The sequence below is a fragment of the Ursus americanus genome, chromosome X (assembly GCF_024610735.1).
Source record: "Ursus americanus isolate L20-20 chromosome X, mUrsAme1.1.p, whole genome shotgun sequence".
Classification (NCBI taxonomy): domain Eukaryota; kingdom Metazoa; phylum Chordata; class Mammalia; order Carnivora; family Ursidae; genus Ursus; species Ursus americanus.
This window is the reverse complement of record NC_142164.1, coordinates 113,693,832-113,715,257: the sequence shown is the minus strand read 5'-3', so window position 1 is coordinate 113,715,257 and position 21,426 is coordinate 113,693,832. Positions and strand designations below refer to the sequence as shown.

Genomic DNA, 21,426 nt, shown 5'->3' with positions numbered 1-21,426 from the left:
AGACGTTGGTGGCTGTGGCCAATGAAAGAGAAGAATACCTAAAAGAAGAGACAGTTTGATTTTAGTAAGTTAGCTCTCTGTGGCGACGATTAACATGCTGATACAGAATGTTATATATACTTGAAATGATCTCAGTTATATATACTATAAACACTTGCATTCTCTCCATGAACAATCTTTCACTGGCGTATTCCTTGTGTTACCTCTGATTGTACTGTTGCTTTTGGAAACATTTTAATAACGGGATGTGGTGTGATCATCTGACTAAGGGCTTGTGCTCTTGGTCCAACCTTAGAAGGCTCTCCAGATGTGTTCTCTGCTACTTAGGAGAAATTGGTATGGTTTTCTTTGGGTTTTTTTTTTCCATGGGATGGCAAATTCATGTGTTCTCTGTAGGGAAGAAGCCCTTTTTATAAAACGCCCAGAGGAAACTGCCCCTGCTGACTTTCGCTCAAGGAAGAGGAACAGAAACTGTTGCCTTGTCTTTTATTTTAATAGCCCGCGGGCAAGAACAAATCCTCTGGTGAGATTTTAAATTTGCCAGACCAGATTAGGTTCGTGAACTTTGCTCACCACACTTCATGAAGGCTGTGGGAAACCTGAAAGGAAGTTTAAAGAACAGCAACAGAGGTGGTTTAAATTGTGCACGATGCTTCCCATCTAGAAGTCTTACGGGACATGGGCTTGTTTCACCTGCAGAGAGGTGTTGGGTTATGATCAGATGTGTGCGTTGGGTGTGAGGTGGGGGTGAGTTACCCTGTGTTCTGGGAGATTCGGAGATGCCTCGTTTCAGAGAAGCTGACGCCCTGTCTTTAATGCTTGCTGCAGGGGGACTGCTGGCTTTGGGCAGCAGCCCACACAGAGTTATGCACATTGTGTGTGTGGTCCCCGGTGCGCTGTCATAGGCTCCCAGGTGCTCTACTCAGATGCTGAGCGCGAGGCCCTGGAAATGTGAGCACCACACGTCGTTTGGACCCCAGTTTGCAATCTGCAAGTGCCTGGAAGATCTCCCAGGCCATCCAGAAATTAACGTGGGGTGGGTGGACCAAATGATGAAGGATGTTGGCTGATCCAAAAAACAGCACTTGATATTTCCTCTTGTGATTTTGCTCTGAAGCAATTTTCAGTGTTGGTGAGCAAACGGTAGAAGTTCTGGAGGTCCTTGGTGGCAGAGGAGTGGCCAGGACTCGGCAATGCTCCAGAAGCTGGGCTTTGGCCTCTTGTTGGAGATTGTGACCGTGCCGTCCTGCCTCTCACAGTTGCTTGTCACATGAAGTTACTTCACCTTTCCTCTTGCTCGTGGCAATGCAGGCTTCTAGAAAGTTCTCCATAGCCTACCCTTCCCTTTTGCTGATGATTGAAATTCAAGGTTTGAATTGAAAGTGTAAAAGCTAATGTCTGGATTTTCTCTGCAACTTAAATGGAAAGTTTGTCTCTGGCTTATATCTCACTTTGACAGGAACTTGGTTAATACGAGTGGAAATTTTGTGCTTGGGTTAGTGGAGGCCGGGAAATTGTGGCTTCAGGTTATTTGCTTCATATCCATAAAAACAGCGTTTACATACGTGTCTTGATATTCCGTGCGATATCTGTTTATCTGCCACACTTCCTAATGTCTGGTATCGGGAGGCATAGTGTAATGGAATGAGTGCAAAAATTTTGTTCAAAATGGATAATGTGTCCTTAAGAGTGTTACTTAATCTTTCTGAGTCATTCGTTGTTTCCTCATCTGTAAAATGGAATACGTGTAATGGAATATATGTACTTACCTCACGGGGTGTCTGTGAGAAAGGAGGGAAGATAGTTTGAGGAGAACCTGTCATTAAATCACTCGTTATATTTATTCATTTAATCAGCTGGGATCTAGCCCACAGTTGACAGGAGCGAATCCCATGCTCCTTCTGGAGTTTGTCTCAGAAGAAATGTTCAGGTGTCAGGTGTAATGATGCTTTTCTTTTTCTCTCTCTCTCTTTTTTTTTTTCCAGCCACAGGACGAAGTCTACTGGCTGGCCACCTCCCTCGGGCACCTGGGGCTTGAACCAGGTGCCACCCTATGGATGGGAGATGAGTGCGAACCGGGATGGCCGAGACTGCTTCATCAAGTAGGTAGAACTCATGGCTTGAACTGTAAAATCTTCTACCTGTTCTTTGTCTCTACTTTCAGCCTTGACTCCGAGAATTAACATGCCTACATTTGGGACTTGTAGACATTTGGAGGCCATCAGTCCAGCTGCTTAATCTCCAGTGTCTTCTACGTCTTGTGACATGCAGTTGCTTCATAGTTAGCCACATGCCATGTTAGGCCGATAATTCTTGCTACAGTAAGGTCATTCTGGGAAAGAGCAAAAGGATTCAATAGTGAATCCAAAGCCAGTTGTACCCACTGTTCGAGGCTAGAACTAAATTTGACATGGAGGAGTATCATTTCAGTTGCTTTGTGGAATTGGTCAAGACAGCAGTGTTACTTGGTCATTCGTAATGTAGAACATGAGCTAACAGAATTATATGGGCTCCTTTCACTGACACTGGCTAAGATTTTGGACTTTTGTGCTGCTTTTCGTTTTTTTAAATGGGTTAAAATGTATATAGCAGAAAGGTAAATTTTTTTAACATTTTGGGGTGTACAATTCTGTGACATTTAAGTACATTCAGAACATTGTACAACCATTAACCAATATCCATTTCTAGAACTTTATCATCATGCCCAACAGAAACTCTGTACCCATTAAAAAATAACTTCCCGTTCCCCCTCCTCCCTCTGGTTAGCTCTGTTTCATTTCTGTCTCTATGAATCTGCCTATTGTAGATATCTCAAATAAGTGCAATTATTAAGTACTTGTTCTTCTGTGTATAGCTCGTTTCACTTAGCATAAGGTCCTCAACGTTGATCCGTGGCGTGGTATATGTAATAATTTCGTTCGTCTTTAAGGCTGAATAATGTTCCATTGTACATAATCCATTTTATGGATAGCCCTCGTTTGTTTAACCGTTCATCTGTCAGTGGAAATGGAGGTTGTCTGGCTCCTTTCGGATCTTATGAATAATGCTGCTGTGACCAGTGCTCTATGAGTATCTGTATGGGTGGCTGCTTGCAATTCTTGTGGGTATATACCTAGCAGTGTGATCATTGGATCATAAGATAATTCCATGTTTACCTTTTGGAGGAACCACCAACGAGTTTTGGAGAAGAGTTTTGGAGAAATCAGTGGCTGTAGTTCTCTGGTTTTTTGCAATTATATGAGATGAGTCTTCCTATTGCACTTATCATAAAACAAGGGTCCACCCTGCTTTCTTTTACCACCTCTGTGGAATATTCTTAAGTATGAGAATTTTTGAAATAAATTGCAGATCAGTAAGCATGTTTGATCCTAACCTAATCCAGTTGAGTTGACATTGGATGCCACGGGAAGCATTTTTCAGACTACAGGCTGCATTTCTTTGTTCTCGTCAATTTGACTGTGGACTGATAAGCAGACAGGGTGACTGTGAGGTGGGGGATCATGTTTATAAAGATAAAAATCTTTCAAGATTGTTTTTGGGGATTTGGTCGTTGCACGGCCCGGCACCTCTGGGTGATTATGGTAAGCTATCTATGCGAAAAACATGAACGTTGTGGCCAGATTTCCAGTCTTTGTGCCCAACTCTCTCCTCTATTCTTGCATTTCCCGCCAAGGGGAGAGCAGCTTTCTCTAGCGTACAGTTTGCTCCTGAGGGCCTGGCCCTCTGGGAGGTTTCAAGGTGCCCGTGAACCTGACCCACTACAGGGAGCCTGTGGGCAGTGGTCCTCTGGCTCTTCAAGGCTTTCTTGAGGTCGTGCTACCATAGAAACTACACTGGAATTAGCCGTGGGAGTAGACTCTCCCAGAAAGCACAAAGACTGGAAGAAAGACCAACAATTTTGCTTCTACACTTGATTCTGAGTTGTTCATTTCGTACAGTTTACCCGAGCGCTTTATAATATGACAAAAGATGGTATTTTGTCATATTACATTGTGCTATTTTGTAACCTCGTTATGAATTCATGTAATTGTGTCAGTTGAGGTGGCCTAGATGCTTTGACTCAAAACAATAAGAATTTCTGCCAAAGAAATGTACTTTCTAAAAGATTCAGATTATAAATTTATGGAGGTGTATCTTAGACTTTTCCAAGGAAAATTCATTTTTCTTTTTCCTGGATGGATTTGGGCTCCTGTGCTTTCCAAACCAGTTGATCGATAGATAGAAACACGAACCAGGGCCTGTTGGTTGTAGATGCCAGGAATCCCAGCTAGCTCTCGCCACATGCATTTCCCTTTGTGTCCTTGACATTTTTAAGGGCAAGCCCATGTGTGAATGTAACATTTACCCTGGGCTACTGCCAGCTGTTAAAACTTGTAAGAGTAAATCAGCAACTTCATAGAGAAACCTGCACTGATTACTAAATAGTAACATTAAAAACCAATGTCACCAGTGTCACTTTTCCCAATCTGTAAGGCGTTTGTTTTTCGTTGTTTTTTTTTTTTAAGATTTTATTTATTTATTTATTTGTTTGTTTGTTTATTTATTTATTTATTTATTTGAGAGAGACAGCGTATGCGTGCTCTTGCGCCCAAACTGGGAGAGGGGTGGAGGGAGCCGGGGAGAATCTCAAGCAGACTCCCTGCTGAGTCCAGAGCCCAGCACCAGGCTCCGTCTCAGGACCCCGAGATCATGACCTGAGCAGAAATCAAGAGGAGGCCTCTCGACCTACTGAGCCACCCAGATGCCCCTAAATCTGTAGGGGTTTTTTTTTTTACTGGAAGTTTCCACTGCTCTCTCAGACTCATTGTTTTCAGATAGGAAGAACAGTTACTGATTTCATAAGTGTTTGTTGTTTATCACTAGTGGGTTTTATAAATGAGAATCCTTCTGATGGGGTTTTTTTCTTATCTACTGAGTACTCTCCATTACAAAGAAATACTCTAATGACTCAAGTTTCTGTCGAGCTCTGGTTTGCAGTGTGGAGTATATCCCTACTCATTAGTTTTGTAAGTTAAAAGAACAATTCGAAAATTAAGCTGTGACTAGTAATTAGCACCTTTGCATTTAGTTCTCACTCTTTTACATATTCTCTTTGAAAGATGTTAGATGTCTTCTTTTTTTATCTTGTCTTAGGATCCAAATTATATCCCAAATCAGACAATTGGTTTTGATGGTGGTACAACCACTTTCAAGTTATTAATGAAGCTATGGGAAGATCCGGGCTTCCCATGTTCAAAGTTAGAGTCTTCTAGCTCAATAATGAGCTAATTCTATCTCGATGAGCCCTTCAGAACACAGCCCACGGTAGTTAAATATGTTCAAATTTCATGTTCCTTTTCCCATCCCCAACTATTTAGGGTAGAACCAATACCTTATATTTTATAAAAAGCTGGTAATGCATAGGGTTAAAAAGGTTTTAATGCCATTGTGCACCTATTAATGTGCATATGTATAGTATTATATAGACAAGAGACTACTGGTTATCAATGTTTGTTGCATTCTGAAATATGTTCAGGAATAGTAAAAAAATCCTGATGTTGTCTTAGTCTGTTTGGGGTTTATAATAAGCCATGAAAGAGTGGGTGGCTGAAATACAGAAGTTTATTTCTCACAGTTCTAGAGTCTGAGAAATCAAAGACCAGTGTGCCAGCAAGGCCAACTTCTTGGTGAGGGCCCTCTTGTTGGCTGGAGATAGTTGCCTTTTCTCTGTACCCTGACATGACACAGAGAGAGGGATCATATCTCTATGTCTCTTCTTAGAAGTTCCCTAATTTTATCATGCGGGCTCTACCCTCATGACTTAATTACCCCCCAATTGCCTTACCTCCAAATGCCATCATATTGGGGATTAGGGTTTCAACAAATGGATTTTAGAGGAACATAAACATTCAGTGCATACCCTGGCTCTTGGGTAGAGCCAAGAAGTAGTTTCAAGTGATTCTCTGCACAGGACTGATGGCTGTTCTGTAACATTTTCCCATATATGACCTTATGTAATTGATGAATATTAATCCCATTTCCAGATGAGAAAAGCGAGACTCAGACTCATGAATTGGCTTTCCAGATGTTTACACGTGTACCTAGTCACAACACATTGTATATTCTAATATACCAAACTCTGCATTAGAAAAGGACAGCTTTTGTTTCTCTTGTCAGAAAAATACGAAATACATTTGTTTGAGCAACAGAGAATATTGTTTATGAAACATGGGAGATGCAGATGAAGAGATTGTTGGTTTCTTATTATTGCCATGTAAGCAGGAGAAGTGAGAGACTTGGACAGGAAGAGAGAAACTTGAACGGAAGGAATGACTCTCAGTAAAGAGTGTCCTTTTAAGAAATGGGTGAGGGGCGCCTGGGTAGCGCAGTCGTTAAGCGTCTGCCTTCGGCTCAGGGCGTGAGCCTGGCGTTCCGGGATCGAGTCCCACATCGGGCTCCTCGGCTAGGAGCCTGCTTCTTCCTCTCCTACTCCCCCTGCTTGTGTTCCCTCTCTCACTGGCTGTCTCTCTGTCACATAAATAAATAAAAAATCTTTAAAAAAAAAAGAAAAGAAATGGGTGAGAGAGGGAGAAATGGAAGGAAAGAGAGAGTAAGAACTATAGAGAGATGCACTCTGCGATGTTTGCTTTAAGAACAGCTTCAATAAGTAACTGGTGTCGGGGTGGTTGTGGCTCTAGATGCATAAAGCTTAGATATAGTTGTAGGTAGAAACAGAGATGTTAACATAGCTCTTGATCAGATACAGATGTATAGAGGTACCGCCGTAGTTGTGGATAGAGTTATAAGTGGATATAGCGTGTATCTACAGACGATCCGTATGTGTGCATAGGAGAAGTGCAGATCGAGGTGTATAACCCTGTGTGCCCAGCAGCGTCCTGGTTTATGAGTATTGTTCTGACATAATTACGGACGGCACCTCCTTTTGCTCTTAATTTGATCTGATTTAGATAAAGCAAGTTTCGAAAATTCTTGTGAGACCAAAGATTTCATTAAACCTTGACAAGTGACCTGGGAGGTAGTGAGCTACATTGAGGGATCTACGTTTTGGGGAAAAGGTGAGGTTCCCCAGAACTGGGATTGCCACATCGTCTGTATAGTCAGACTAGCATTTCTTCCACATCATCGGACTATAAAGCCTTGGTTGTTTTGGCTTTGTAATGGAGTCTAATGCATGCTAAGTCCTGTATATTCCATAGCCTTAATCACCGACCTTGCAATCACGCAGCCCTACCTGTTCACCTCCACCTTTCCCTGGCTTACCCTCCCCCATTCAGCATCTTCAGAAATGGCCCATCCGCCTGGTCATCTGGTCATGTGCTTCCTTTAAAACCACTCCTTGACCCACCCAACACACATCCACCAAACATTTATTGAACACTAGTATATCCTGAAGATACCAAGATTGGTAAGACAGTATCGTACCTTCCACGATCTTAGCGTAGGATGGAAACGATAGGCCTGCCGTCATTCTCAACCGTGCAAGGTCTGCCTAACCTCCTTAGAGACCTATAATACATGTCACAGAGAGTAGGAAGCACTGTATGTTCCTAATATCCCATGTTTTCGTTAAAGAGAGTAAAAACTCTCTTGTTGGACTGTGCAGACGGGGAGGATTACTACCAAAAAAAAATGTCCTTCATAAATTTTGAACTTTGGCTTTTGAAGATTGAAAGGAAAATTAAAACGTGGTCAAAATTAATATTAGAACACTCGTTGGCAAGATAGATGTTTATGAAGAGCCAGCCCAGTTGGAGTCTGGGGATAGCAATCAGGGGTGGAAAAGGAGACTGGAGGGTCATTGCAAAAATACATGTCCTGATTTTTCAAGTTCTACATTTGAGAGGCTTGGTTTTGTTTTTTTTTCTTCTTCTTCTTCTTCTTCTTCTTCTTCTTCTTCTTCTTCTTCTTCTTCTTCTTTTTTTGTCCTCTTCTTTTTCGGCCCATTGGATTTCTGGCTACCTTCCCCCTGTAAGCCTACAAAAAGCAGCCCTGCATGCTTATTGGACAAGACACACTGTTCTATTACTCTGCCAGCAATTCCCTTGGTGGGCAATTAAACCGAGTCACTACCTTCTGAACGCAAGAGAGTTCAATCCCAAAACCTGAAGAGCAGAGATTCGTAATGAGATGTGGAAACTTCCACTTTGTTCTCCAGGATGGACATTGCCCATCGTGGGAGAAGTTTAGCCATTCCCATCTGCCAGTCAGTTCAGTGGTTGGTGTGAAATGTATTTTTGACTTATCCGGCTCCAGGAAAGAATCATCTGAGGAAATGCGAGCAGCCTATGTGTCCCACCTCCCAGTTTTGTTAACCACAAGCAGAATTGTCAAGTCACTGTGATAGGACTCTGTCATCATGGGAAATAGAAATAGCAAGTCCTTGCTTCATCCTTGTTCGATCCCTGGAGTAGCTCCCTTGGGCTTTACCTAGTACGTCCCGAGAGGGCAGAAGCAACTGATCGTCCTCAAGCACTGTATGGTGCTTTTAAGGTTATTCTTGGGGCTCTTTTCCCTTAATTTTTACCCCAAGAGTTCAGAAGAGAGTCTGGCTCATATTCTGTGGATAAGTCCCTTTGTTTCTCCTCTTTCATGAGTTCTTTTAATCTTTTCCTTTTCTAAAAATTTAACGTTGTAAAGTTGAATTTGGATATTTTGGTAGCACCCACCATCCCCCGTATGATTTTCACATTTGAAGTGGACATTAATTTCCTCTAGACATTACTAATGGCTGTCCAACAAAGGACAAAAGGATCTTACCCTTTGCTTCTGGGAAAGAAATGCAAAAGTTTTTTGTGGAAATTGAAAGGTATGCCAAGGATGGAAATAGGAGAGATTTATTTGAGTTGGGTTGCTATATTATTTTGTGACTTTTTAACTGTTCAAAGAGTTACAAATTGGCATTATGTTAGAAAAGAGGCCATTCGCCTCATTTTCTTGTGTTTGTGATGCAGAATTCTTAAATAAAACATATTGCTTCCAAGTATACGCGATGAATTCTTCTTAAAATGTAAATAATTGCCTCGTGGCAAAAGCAAATGCCATTGAGTTAAATGAGTTCCTGAGGAGCCCAGGCAGCCATTTAAGGGAGAGAGGTATATTATAATTTTGGAATTGGAAGAACAAAGTAAAAGCGATAATATCATTACATGCAATGAAAGGTAATTATGTCCTGTCAATGCACAAACTTCCCTGGCTGAACATTAGCGGCTGTTTATTCCCTTCATTGGAGCAGATTTGTTTTCTTTCGAATCTGACAAAGCACCTATCTGCTGAGTTAATAATTACTGCTCCCAGCTGGAAGGTAAGTCTGCAGGGTTGATGGAAGGGCTTTGAAAAGTAAGGCTTCAAAATGACTCTATCATTCCTGTTCTAACTTGGCATATGGCAGAAAGGGCTGGGCTCCGCAGCCTTCCCCTGTATCAGAGTCTGTTTCCGTCTTCTTGTGCATTCGTTCTCGAAATGTTGCTGCTTTACTTAGTCTGTCCATCTCTCTTGCATAAATCCCTCAAAGTCCTGGCTCTTTTGTCCAGGAAGCCAACGTCACTGAAGGTTTTGTAATTATCTGAATTTCCTTGGGCCACTTACCGACAAAGAGTTGGGACATGCGCGTCAAACAGAGCTGCGAACAGTAGGTTAGGTGGTGATCAGCAGAGGTTCTGTCTTCTCTTTATTAGTATTATTTTTATTTATCTATTTATTTATTTTGCAGCCTCTAGGCATGTACGCGAAGTGGGTCGCAAAAGTCAGTCAGGATCACGGGGACAGCCAAACTGTGAAAAGCAGAAGCACCTGGGTGACCAGGTTTCTGTCACAGCCTGTAATTGAAATACTAGCTTGAGGCTGCTACCACCTCTTGATTCTTTTGAGTGGCCTTTGGAGCCCTTCTTTCCGGCTTGTGCCAACCCTTGCAGAGAGCAATTTTGATGTCCTCACCTAAGGCTGGGGCACAGGCAGGAAATTCCAGCCGGTGCCAAATGCCAGCTGGCGGGTATGGGTGTTCTTGCCAAATAAATCGGCTGAACTAAAGAGGACATGGTATCACGTTTGTGGCAGGTGTCTTTTCATGATTGTCTGTGCGCTGCATCAGAGGAGAGGAGGGCTGGATATACAGTGTCCTGCCGGGGCCCCCCGGGGGTCGGAAACCGTGCTCCCTGCCAAGCCCTTGTCCTCCATTGCCTCTCAAAGCCTGAATAAAACCTCGTTAGCCATGGCCGTTTTCTGGAGAGGACTCTCTGCCATTGCAAAGCTGATGGGAAGTGGCATTACTTCGCTGGGCCGGCGGACACCAGATCAGCCTGGGCGGTGAGTAGGCATGTCACTCCGTTGTTTTCTCGGAGTGTGCTGCTCAGCTGTTCCAGGAGCTCGAGGTCGGCGATAGCGGCTCGGATTGTGATGGCCGGGAGAGACTTTCTGAGAAGACGAGTTGATCTTAAAGGGTGCTGGTCAGTACACGGGGTCAACCGCATAATGGTCCGCAGCCATTGCAAAATGAAAACAAGAGTCCCCTTCCTCAAAGAGCGAGATCAGCGTACTAATATCTACAGGGTTTGCCTTTCTTTTGTGGTCTGTCAATAGTTCATAATTTTTTATTTGCCATTTATCACCATTCTCATTCAGTTAAAGTGAAATGTTTTAATTTATTAGCATGACTATTGCTGCTGACCCTTCTACGGTGCAAAGGGAGCTTTATATGCAGATAGTCAGAGCTTTTCACTCACGTGCACAATCAGTGAAATTACACCATTTGTACTTTGTAGCTTATACGTTTACACATATTTCATTCCAACGGAAAAAGTCGAAATGGTACACGAAATCAATTGAACAGTTTTTATTTTACTTCTCAGTGTGAGGACACTCTACTAAAGCTCCCTACTTTTGGCTTGCTGTCGAGCATAGTAAAATTGAAAGGAAAAGGTCCTACCTCTCCCTTTCCTTCTCTGTCATCATTTTCAGTGGGTTGATGGCCAATACAGGGAAAGAAGACAAGTCGGAAAGGATGTGACAGGATTGCTTGTTCACTCGTGTTTCTTAGAAGACTATAACTGCTAAAGACTGATTAACCTTCAGCCTTCACCTCCCAATCTCACCTCTTGATTTTTTTCTTATAATTTTTGTCATGTGGCATTCTCAATAAAGGCCTAGCAAAGGGGACAGATTGCTTCTAGCTCTTGACTCCCTCAGAAAGTCATCTCTTTGCCCTGTTGTGGATGGGTTTTCTCACCAAAAGACACACTTTTCTTTCTCCACCCTTCGCCTTTATTTCTGTAGGCCAAGTCAGCAAACCTTTTCTGTACGAGGTCACATAGTAGATACTCTAGGCTTTAGAAGTAACGTGGTCTCTGTCACAGCTCAAAGCAACGCAACTCTGTCATGGTAGTGTGGATGCAGCCATAGGAAATACGTAAATAAACGGATGTGCTTGTATTCTAATAAAACTTTATTTACAGCAAGAAACTGGAGGCCACCTTTGTCCTATAAGGTCTAATTGGTTTCCAAACCTTACTCTAGAATATCTTGCATTTGACTCCATTCTTGTATTTCTTACGCACCCTCTGATAAATTTATAAAACCCTCGCGTGAAATGGGAAGCTGTCAGTTTAGGTATGACGGCAGTGATGGCAGACATTGGTAAGGTGACTTTTCTGAGGTTGTACTATGAGTAATGCAAACTTCTGTGGTGTGTCTACTTCCAACAGGAACTTCTTACACAGCTCTAACAATCATTACCTACGTCTAAAGAGTGTTGTAGGGTTAACGTCATCAAAATTCAACAGAGAAGTAAAACCTTCACTGTGAGAATGTCATGACTCCCCCCTTCCTTGTGATGGGGACTGAGGGAGAGGAGTCTGCTGATGACAGGGTTTGCAGCTGCTCCTGCCACCACCCAGCACCTTTGTGGGAGGGGTTGAAGGGGAAGCAACAATAGCAACATAAAACTCAGTCACAATGGAATGCCAAATGCAAGTGCAAATAATTATTAGGGATGTGAAAATTACATAGCAACTTGTTGTCACCAGTGGTCTACAGAGAAACAGCCCCATTGTACTTTGAAAAAGTTAATTGTCCATAGTGTTTTTGAAGTAATACTGCTCATTTTACTTGAGGAATTTTATAAAGCTCCCAAATAAAAGTCCCCAATTCATTTCTGGTGATGTTCTGTTCTAAGATCTTCTCTTGGCTTTCGTGACACCACCCCCTTCTTTTTCTCCAAACTCACTGCTTCTCTTGTCTCCTCAGCTAGTTCTTATTTTTTAGTTCAGTGATTCAAGGGCTGTTTCCCACATTATTAAGCCTACATTTCTACTTAGATCTTACAAAAAATTAAATGGATTTATTAATTTCATTATGTTGATACCATTTAATTTCAATCCAAAACTTCCTAGAAACTCATGACTGTTCCTCTACAGGAGATTAATCAGGGTTGGTTTTCACTGCCCAGAGTATTTTCTGGGCAATAGTAGATGGTTAATAAATATTTGCTCTAAAAATGTTTAAGTGTGTGTATATATGTGAATAAATGGATGGATGAATTAATGGGTACATGACTAGAACTATTTCTGAAGCATTATATTCAGTAAATTGTTAGAAAAAATGATGATCGATAAGTCAGTGACTTAATATAATCTCCTGTTAACTTTCTGCCTTAGGAATTTCACTAACAGAATTTGAGCACATTGATAAAGCGTATATTTCCTAATAAAACCTTGAGACCTGGAAAAATCACCACATCCTTGTCACTGATTCATATCTTATTGTGCTTGTTTATCAGATATTCAAAATTCGTAATGTAATAAAGGTGAATTTCTGGGGTAGTGTAATTACACTGTAAAGCACAGAAATTGGGTGGTAAAAGCTAAAAACTCTTGGGCTGAGATCCTAGCTCTTCTCCGTACTAGTCGTGTAATGGTGGGTTATCATTTGGACACTGTGGACCTGGCTTCACTTTTATCATTATAAAATAGTGTGTTTGAACCAGAAAACAGTATAATTTGGTAGTCTAGTGAGTTATAAGCAACGGAAAATTCTTAACAAACTTGGCTTTAACTATGAAACTAATTTTTTACTTTATGTCACTAAAAAGTGGTGATAAGACGCTCAGAGCCTAGAGGAGCCTAAGAAGGTAGGAGTACTAAGTGTGGTATAATATCCTGGATGGCATTCTAGAACAGATAAATGACATTAGGTGAAAACCTAAGGAAATCTGAATGAAATATGAACTTTAATTACTACTAATGTATGAGTATTGGTTCACTGATTGTGACAAATTTACCATGCTACCATAAGATGTTAACATTAGTCAAAACTGAGTGCCAGATGAATGGGAGCTCTGTAGTTTTCTATAACCGTACAAGTGTTCTCAAATAATTTGGATATAGGAAATACTCAAAGTGGCGGGATATCAGCAAGATAACAGTCCAAGAAGCTTTATAATTTCACTCTCCCACACAGACACTGTGTTTCGGTATGGAGCAATGTACCTTTGTGAGCCAGTTAAGAAGTCATAGTACTCTAACCAATGTAAAACAAAGAAAGAATTCCAGTAACTGAGTTTGTTAAATTCTTGTGGGCTTGCATCCTTAGCCATATTCCTCCCCCTTTGTGACCGATCGTTGTGCGACCAGGAAGATATCTCCTGCACCAAGATTCTTGTTCAGGACACAAACAGTAGAGCATATCATGCACCCAATGTTCTAGCTAGTTTGGGGGCTCCCTCAGGGACTGTAATCTGTCTCACCTGACATGGAGTGCTGATTGGACTGAAGCTGTTGTTTGGAAGCTGCTGACACCAGAAGCTATCGCTATGGCATCTTATTAGAGCTCCAGTTCAACAAAAGACCACGGGCTTCTGGAAGAAGGAGGAAAAAGCTGCCCACTGAATTTAAAATGACTAAAATCACACGCACAAATCCAGAGAAGAAAGATCCTCAGAGAATGTTTGAAGCGTCCTAGGATCCCTGTCTGGGCTGATCAATGAAGTATTTCTCTACATAACACCAGCATATAAAGGCTGGAAGAGATTTTTTCTTTTTCTCTCTCTCTCTCAAATGCCCAAGTCTCAACAACAACAAAAAACTGTGGCATTCTAAGAAACGAGGCAGCGTGGGCCAAGCAAAGCAACAAAATTAAATGCTTGAAATGGACTCTAATGGAATAGACATCCATGTGCACGGCTTTGTTTCACATGTCAAAAGTCCAGTCATAAAAATGCTCAATGAGTTACACGAACACAGTTAGTAACTAAACGAAATAAGGAAAACAATGCATGAACAAAATGAGAATTTCAATAAGGAGATATAAGCTATTAAACTCCCCAAATGGAAATTCTGGGGTTGAAATGAAAGGTACGCTAGAGGAGTTTACAGCAGACTCTATAAGGCAGAAAAAAAACTGCGTGAAATTGAAGATAGGTCATTTGAAATGGTGGAGTCAAAGGAGCAAAAAGAAAAGCAGTAGGAAGAAAACTGAAGAGAGCCTTCGAGACTGTGGGACATGAATCAACATTTATATGCATTAGGGAAGGCCAAAAAGAGAAGAGGGCGTAAACATTATTTGAACAAGTAACAGTGGAAACTTCCCAAATATGAGGAAAGAAGTATACATAGTAATTGAAGAAACTAAACTCAAACAACGTAATTCGGGATAAATCCAAAAAGACACAGCCAGTCAGACGATAATCAAACTGTAAAAGTTGAAGCAAAGAGAAAATCTTAGACAGGAAGAGAAAAACAACTCATCACATAAAGGGAGTTTATATAAGGTGATGAGTGGATTTCTCTGCAAAATCATTGTAGACTGCAATGAGTGAGATGATATATTCAAATTGCTGAAATAAAAAATAATTTTCAACAAAGAATAATGTATCCAGGAAAACTGTCTTTCATAAATGAAGAAATTAACACATCCTAAGAAAAATTCTTTAAGAAACAGTAACAGGAATCCTTTAAGGTGAAAGGAAAGGGTGCTATGCCTTAAAGCAAAGTCAAATGAACTTATAAAGTTCTCTAATAAAGCTAAGTATATTGACATATACATAGCTTCTTCTATTAATAGAATCTCCTTGCATCAATTCAGTTTTAACTCCTGTATAGAATTTAAATGATAAAAACATCGAAAAATAACATAAATCATGCAAATGAGTATACAATATTTAAAGATGTGATTTGTGACGTCAGTAACGTAATGTGCCAGGGGAGGGTAGAACTTTCTGGGTTTTGTATGCAATTAAAATTAAGTGTGTTTGAAATAGAATGCTATAATATTACAGTGTTTTATGTAATTGTAATCATAGCCACAAAGAAATATAAAATAGAAGAAAAAGGGAATAAGAAGGGAATGAAAGCATGTCAGTACAGAAAAATCAATGAAACACAAAGGAAGGTGGTAAGAGAGGGAAGGCTGGACAAAAAGATACAATTTAAGTAGCAATGGTATGTCCTTTTTCTTTTTTAAGGTTTTATTTATTTGACAGAGAGAGAGAGAGCAAGCATGACCAGGGGAGCAGCAGGCAGAAGGAGAAGCAGGCTCCTGCTCAGCAAGGAGCCCGATGTGGGGCTCGATCCCAGGACCCTGGGATCATGACCCGAGCAGAAGGCAGATGCTTAAGGACTAAGCCACCCAACCGCCCCATAGTACGTCCTTCTATATCAGTAATTACTTGAGGTTCAAATAGATTCAACTCCCCCATCAAAACACATAGTAAGAAGGTATTTTAGAAACACAGAATCTGACTATATACCCTGTATAAACTCACTTTTGATTTCACAACAAAAAACGTGAAAGTAGGGGAAAAAATTACGTTTAATGATAACTAAAAGAGCCAAGGAGTGGCTATGCTAATATCAGACAAAATCAGTTTTATTTATTTATATTTTATTTTTTAGATTATTTATTTGTTTATTTATTTGAGAGAGAGCACATGAGCAGGGGGAGGGGCAGAGGGAGAAGCAGACTCCCCACTGAGCAGGGAGCCCCACTCGAGGCTGGATCTCAGGACCCCAGAAACTTGACCTGAGCTGAAGGCAGACACTTAACTGACTTAACACCCAGGTATCCCCCAAATCACTTTTAAATCAAAAACTCTTTCAAGAGACAAAGAACGATGTTATATTATGATTAAATGACAATTCACTAAGAAGACATAGTCATTATAAATATTCATATAACAAACATACTAAGCTCCTAAGTATATAAAGCAAATATTGACAGAATTCAAGAAATATATAGTAACACAGTGATAAGCAGATACTTCCAATAGTCCACTTCAATTGTGGATAAAAGAGAAAGAAGGTGAATCAGGAAATAGACTAATTGCACCTAGAAGTCATATACAGAATACTCTACCAGATAACAGCACAATATACATTCTTCTCAAGGAACCTTTCCAACATCATCCAAGATAAATTACACGTTAGGCCCTAAGAGAAGTCTCAGCAAATTTTAAAGTGTGAAATTATTCAAAATCTCTTTTTGGATTCAACTGGAATAGAACTAGAAGTCAACAGAAGAAGGAAAAGTGGGAGACTAATGAATATGTAAAAATTAAGCAATGCATTTAACCTACCAATTGGTCAGAGAAAATGTATCAAGGGAAATTATAAGCTACCTTGTGAGAAATGAATATGAAAACCCAACATATTAAAATTTAGGAGATTTACTGAATTCAGACATAAGAGGGAAGTTAGGAGCTTCAAAATGTACAAAAGAAAACCTTCTGAAATCTACAAGCTACCTTTACACCTCAAGCTAGAAAAATGTGAACAAATTAATCCTACAGCTAGCAAAAGGAAGGAAGTAATAAAGATGAGTGCACAAATTAATGAAATGGAAAATTATAAAGCACGAGAAAAAATTCAATAAAACCAAAGTCGTGATTTTTTAAAACGATCAAAATCATTGGCAAGCTATTATCTTGTTTAAGAAAAAGGAGAGCAGCCTTCAGTATCTAAACTCTGAAATTAAAGAGATTTCATTAGAATCAGGGTCACAGAAATGAAAAGGAAAATTAGAGAATACTTTAAACAAATCTATGCCAACAAATTGGATAACAGAGGAAATGGGTAAATTCTTAGAAACACACAGCCTTACCAATACTGAATCATGAAGTAATCAAAAAATCTGAACAGAATAATTGCCAGTAAGGAGTTTGGATCGGTATTCGAAAACCTTTTAACAAATAGTCGAGGACTGGTTGGCTTCATTGGAGAGTGATACTAAATACTTCAAGAAGTAACATCGATCCTCCTAAACTCTTCCAAATAATTGAATATGGGGTGGCACTTACAAGCTCTTTATGTGAGAGTCACACTAACCTGATACAAAATCCTGACAAACACATGAAAAGAAAAATACAGACAAATATCCTTGATGAATATGGATCCCCAAATCCTCCAACAGAATATTAGCATTGTAAATTCAACAGCCCCTTAATACCTTTATAGACAATGAATTAGTGATATTTTTTCCTAGAATGCAAGGATGCTTCACCATATGGAATTCAAATAATGTGTAATACAGCACCTTCTGAGAATGAAGGGAAAATCGACATGATCATGTCAATGATTGAGGAAAAGCATATGACAGTATTCAACACCCTTTCATGATAGAAGCACTCAATAAGCTTTGAATAAAACAATTGACTTCCACATAATAAAGGCCATAGGTAAAAAGCCCACGTGTAACATCGCTCTCAGTGGTTAAAGCCTTAAAGGTTTTCCTCTATCACCAGGAACAAGAAAGCATGTCTGCTCTCAGTGCTTCTAGTCATCATCGTATTGGAAATCCCAGGCAGAACAATTGGCCAAGAGAAGAAATAAAAGCCTTCCAAATTGGAAAAAAGAAATAAAATTATCTCTGTTCAGATTACATGATGTCATATTGAGAAAATACTGAAGATTCTACACACAGAAAAAAAGAAACGTAAAAGAAGAAAAATAGTAATAAAGCTAGAACTAGTAACTATATTCATTAAAGTTGCATGATATGTAATCCACATAGAACAATCTGTTATGTTTTTATATCCTTTTAATGAACAATTGCATAAGGAAGTTAAAAAAATAATTCTATTTACAACTGCATCAAAAAACTATATTTTTAGAATGAACCTAACCAATTAGGTGAAAGGCATGTATGCTGTAATCTACAAAACATTGCAGAAAAAATTAAGGAAGACACAGATAAATGCAAAGATAACGTAGGGTCATCAGTTGGCATACATAATATTATTAAGATATCAGTAATACTCAAAGTGATCTACAGATTTAACTCAATCCCTATCAACATTCCCAAGGCCTTTTGTGCAGAAATAGAAAAATATCATCCTAGGGAAAATGGAAAAATATCCTAGGGGCGCTTAGCTGGCTCAGTCAGTAGAGCATGGGACTCTTGATCTCAGGGTCATGAGTTCAAACCCCAAGTAGGGCACAGAGATTACTGAAAAAACAAAAATATCCTAAAATCCATATATAATCTCAATAAACCCTGAATAGTCAAAATTTTTCGAAAAGTAGTAGACAGCTGTAGTAATCAGTCTTCCTGATTTCAAAACTCATTATAAAGATAAAGGAATGAGAACAGTATGGTACTGGTATCAAAATAGGCTTATAAACCAATGGAATAGAAAGGAAATAAACCTTTGTGTATAGAGCTAAATGATTTTTGACAAGGGTGCCAAGATCACTCAATGGGGAAAGGATAGAATTCTGCATACGGTGTTTAAAAAACTGGATATCCACATAGAAAATAATGAACTTTGAACCTGATCTTAAACCATATATAAACGTTAACTCAAAGTAAGTGAAAGACCTGAACTAAAGATGAAAAAGTATAAGTTTCCAGTATCTTGATAATGTTGGACTAGGCAATGATTTCTTAGATATGATGCCAAAAGCATAGAAAACAAAGGTTGAAAAATAGAGAAATTGGACTACGTCACACTTAAAATCTTTTGTGCATCAAATGACAGTAATAACAGAGTGAACAGATGACCTAAGGAATGGCAGGAAATATTTATAAATCAAGCAAAAAAGATTAATCAGTCAGCTTGGTAAATGGGCGAAGACTTAACATTTCTCCACGGATGATATACGAAGGGCCCAAATAATCATATTAAAATATGGTAAGTATCCCTACTAATTAGGAATATGAAAATCAAATGCACAATTAGTTATCACATTCATTAGGGTGATTATTATCAAGAAAACAAATATAAGAATTGTTGGCAAGGATGTGGAAAAAAAGGGAATCCATGTACGTTGTTGCTAGTATTATAAAATGGTGCGACCACTATGGAATACAGTATATTGATTCCCTAAATACTTAAGAGTAGAAGTAATGTATGGTCCTAGCAATCCCACTTGTGGGTATATTTCCAAAAGAATTGAAAGCAGAGTCTCAAAGCTATTTTCAAACCCAAGTTAATTGCAACAGCCTTCCCATTAGTCAAGAAGCGCCAGCAACCCAAAAGTCCATCGATGGATGAATAGACGCACAAAATATGGTAAATACTTATAGTGATTTAATATGCAGCCTTTAAAATGAAGGAAATCCTGTGGCATGCTACAACATGAAAGAGCCTTGAGGAAATTAAGCTGTGTAAATTGAGCCAGTCTTAAAAGAAAAGATACTGTAAGATTCCGTTCGTAGATATATATAAGTCAAATAGTGTTTACTAGTGTCTGCGGTAAGAACAGAAAGTTGTTGTTTAGTAAGTATAAAGTGTTTGTTCTGAACAGTATCTCGATCCTGGAAATGTTTCACATGTAATTGTACACAACTCTAGTGAATTGTGCACTTTAAGATGCTGAAGAGGGAACATTTTATGATATGTGTTTTTCACCCTGATTAATATTATACACACACGCACGCACACACGCACACGCGCGCAAAGTACTGGTACCAGCTTCACAAGAGGTTTAAAGAGCACCCAGAGTCATCAGAGTGTTTTCCCCCGTCTCTGGATTCTCTCTCTTCTGCCTTCGCCCTCCAATTTCATACCCCATGAATGCAAGCCTTCCCATTCTTGCAGTCACCATCCACAAGAGAGATAAGCAGCCTCCCAGCGTTCCCAGCGAAACCCCCCATTTTGTACTGATCGAAATGGTGTAGGCCACATACCCCAACTTCCACGAATCACCGTGGTGGGACATACAGGAAATGTTGATTGACCTAAAACAAACAGGGCTTACCCTGAAAGTGCGAGTAAAATCAATCCTTGCCTTACCACTTGGGAGAGAGGTCGTTTTCACACCAGGCGTCAGCAAACTTTTGTATTGGGCTATATTACAAATATTTTTCCTTTGTGGGTCATATATGGTTTCCACTGCAGCTATTGATCTCTGCAATTGTAGCATGAGAACAGCCATAGACCTTAAATAAGGGACTGTGGCTGCATTCCAACAAAACTTTACAGATACGCAAACTTGGATTTCATATAATTTCATCTATCATGAAATGTCATACTTACTTTGTTTTTTCTTAACCATTTAAAAATGTAAAACCATCTTAGCTCACAGATGGCTGGTAGGATTTGGCCCACAGGCTGCAGTTTGCAGATTCCCTGTTCAAGATAATCTGTCCAAATGCCTTCTAGCTCTTGAAAGGAGGCATTCGTGTCTGAGTTGCAACGAGGCATTCGGAAGGTCATGCAATTTCTTTCTCTTTCCCCTTGTGTACTGAATTGTCATAATTCCTTGCTTGCCACAGGACCCTTTGCACATGCAGGACAGTGTACTGTTAAATATTGGAGATAATGACTGTTCTCCACTATCACTGGAAATTAAAGAGATACCTTCAAATCTGCAGGCACACTGAATTGACTTAGGTTAAAACTGTTGTCATGTTGCATGCAGCTGTTCTCCTGTTTTTGTTGGCTTTTACTCATGTCCTTTTGTCTAGCTTAAACACTTAGTAGACGAAAACAGTCTTCAGAAAGATCTATTTCTTAATGGCTTTCTTTTCCAGTCATTGATCAGAGTGCCATTATGTAAATGATTGAAGTCAGTATTCAAAATGTGGGTTTCAAGATCTTTAGTGTCAGAGGGTGATACTGGAGAGACAGGAATTAGAGATGGAGCTCAGCAGTGAGGAGCAGAGGGAGAATAAAGTCAAGGAACCTTTTAATTTCCTACAACGGGAGAGTTTGGCTGGATCTCTGGAGGAAGATGAAAAGAAAACAGGCTTGGGAGAAAGCAAACTTGATTGGAATAGCCTGGTGCTGTGGGAGGGCAATGATCTGTTTTAAAACTAAAATTGGCAACCGTGGAATGATTTGGTCAAATGTGTTTTGGCAGCCTTTGAATTGTTGTCCAAATACTTTAGCACATATAATGACTTTTTAAATTTGTTCACTCTTTATGACCCTCTTACTTCTAAAAAAAAATGTGAGCCTCAACTCGTTTGTGGAGGTTTCGATTTGAATTAAAATTGCAC

General features: G+C 39.8%; 1 protein-coding gene across 1 annotated transcript in view; it reads left to right on the top strand.

The window, feature by feature from the left end:
• The first annotated feature begins 1,986 nt into the window (after positions 1–1,986).
• The window catches only part of FRMPD4 (FERM and PDZ domain containing 4), a 195,005-nt gene continuing 175,565 nt past the window's right edge, over positions 1,987–21,426 (top strand). The window contains exon 1 of the mRNA XM_087859451.1: positions 1,987–2,102. Coding sequence (XP_087715577.1) covers positions 2,065–2,102 — 38 coding nt within the window. The 5' untranslated portion in view covers positions 1,987–2,064. The remainder of the gene's footprint in view (positions 2,103–21,426) is intronic.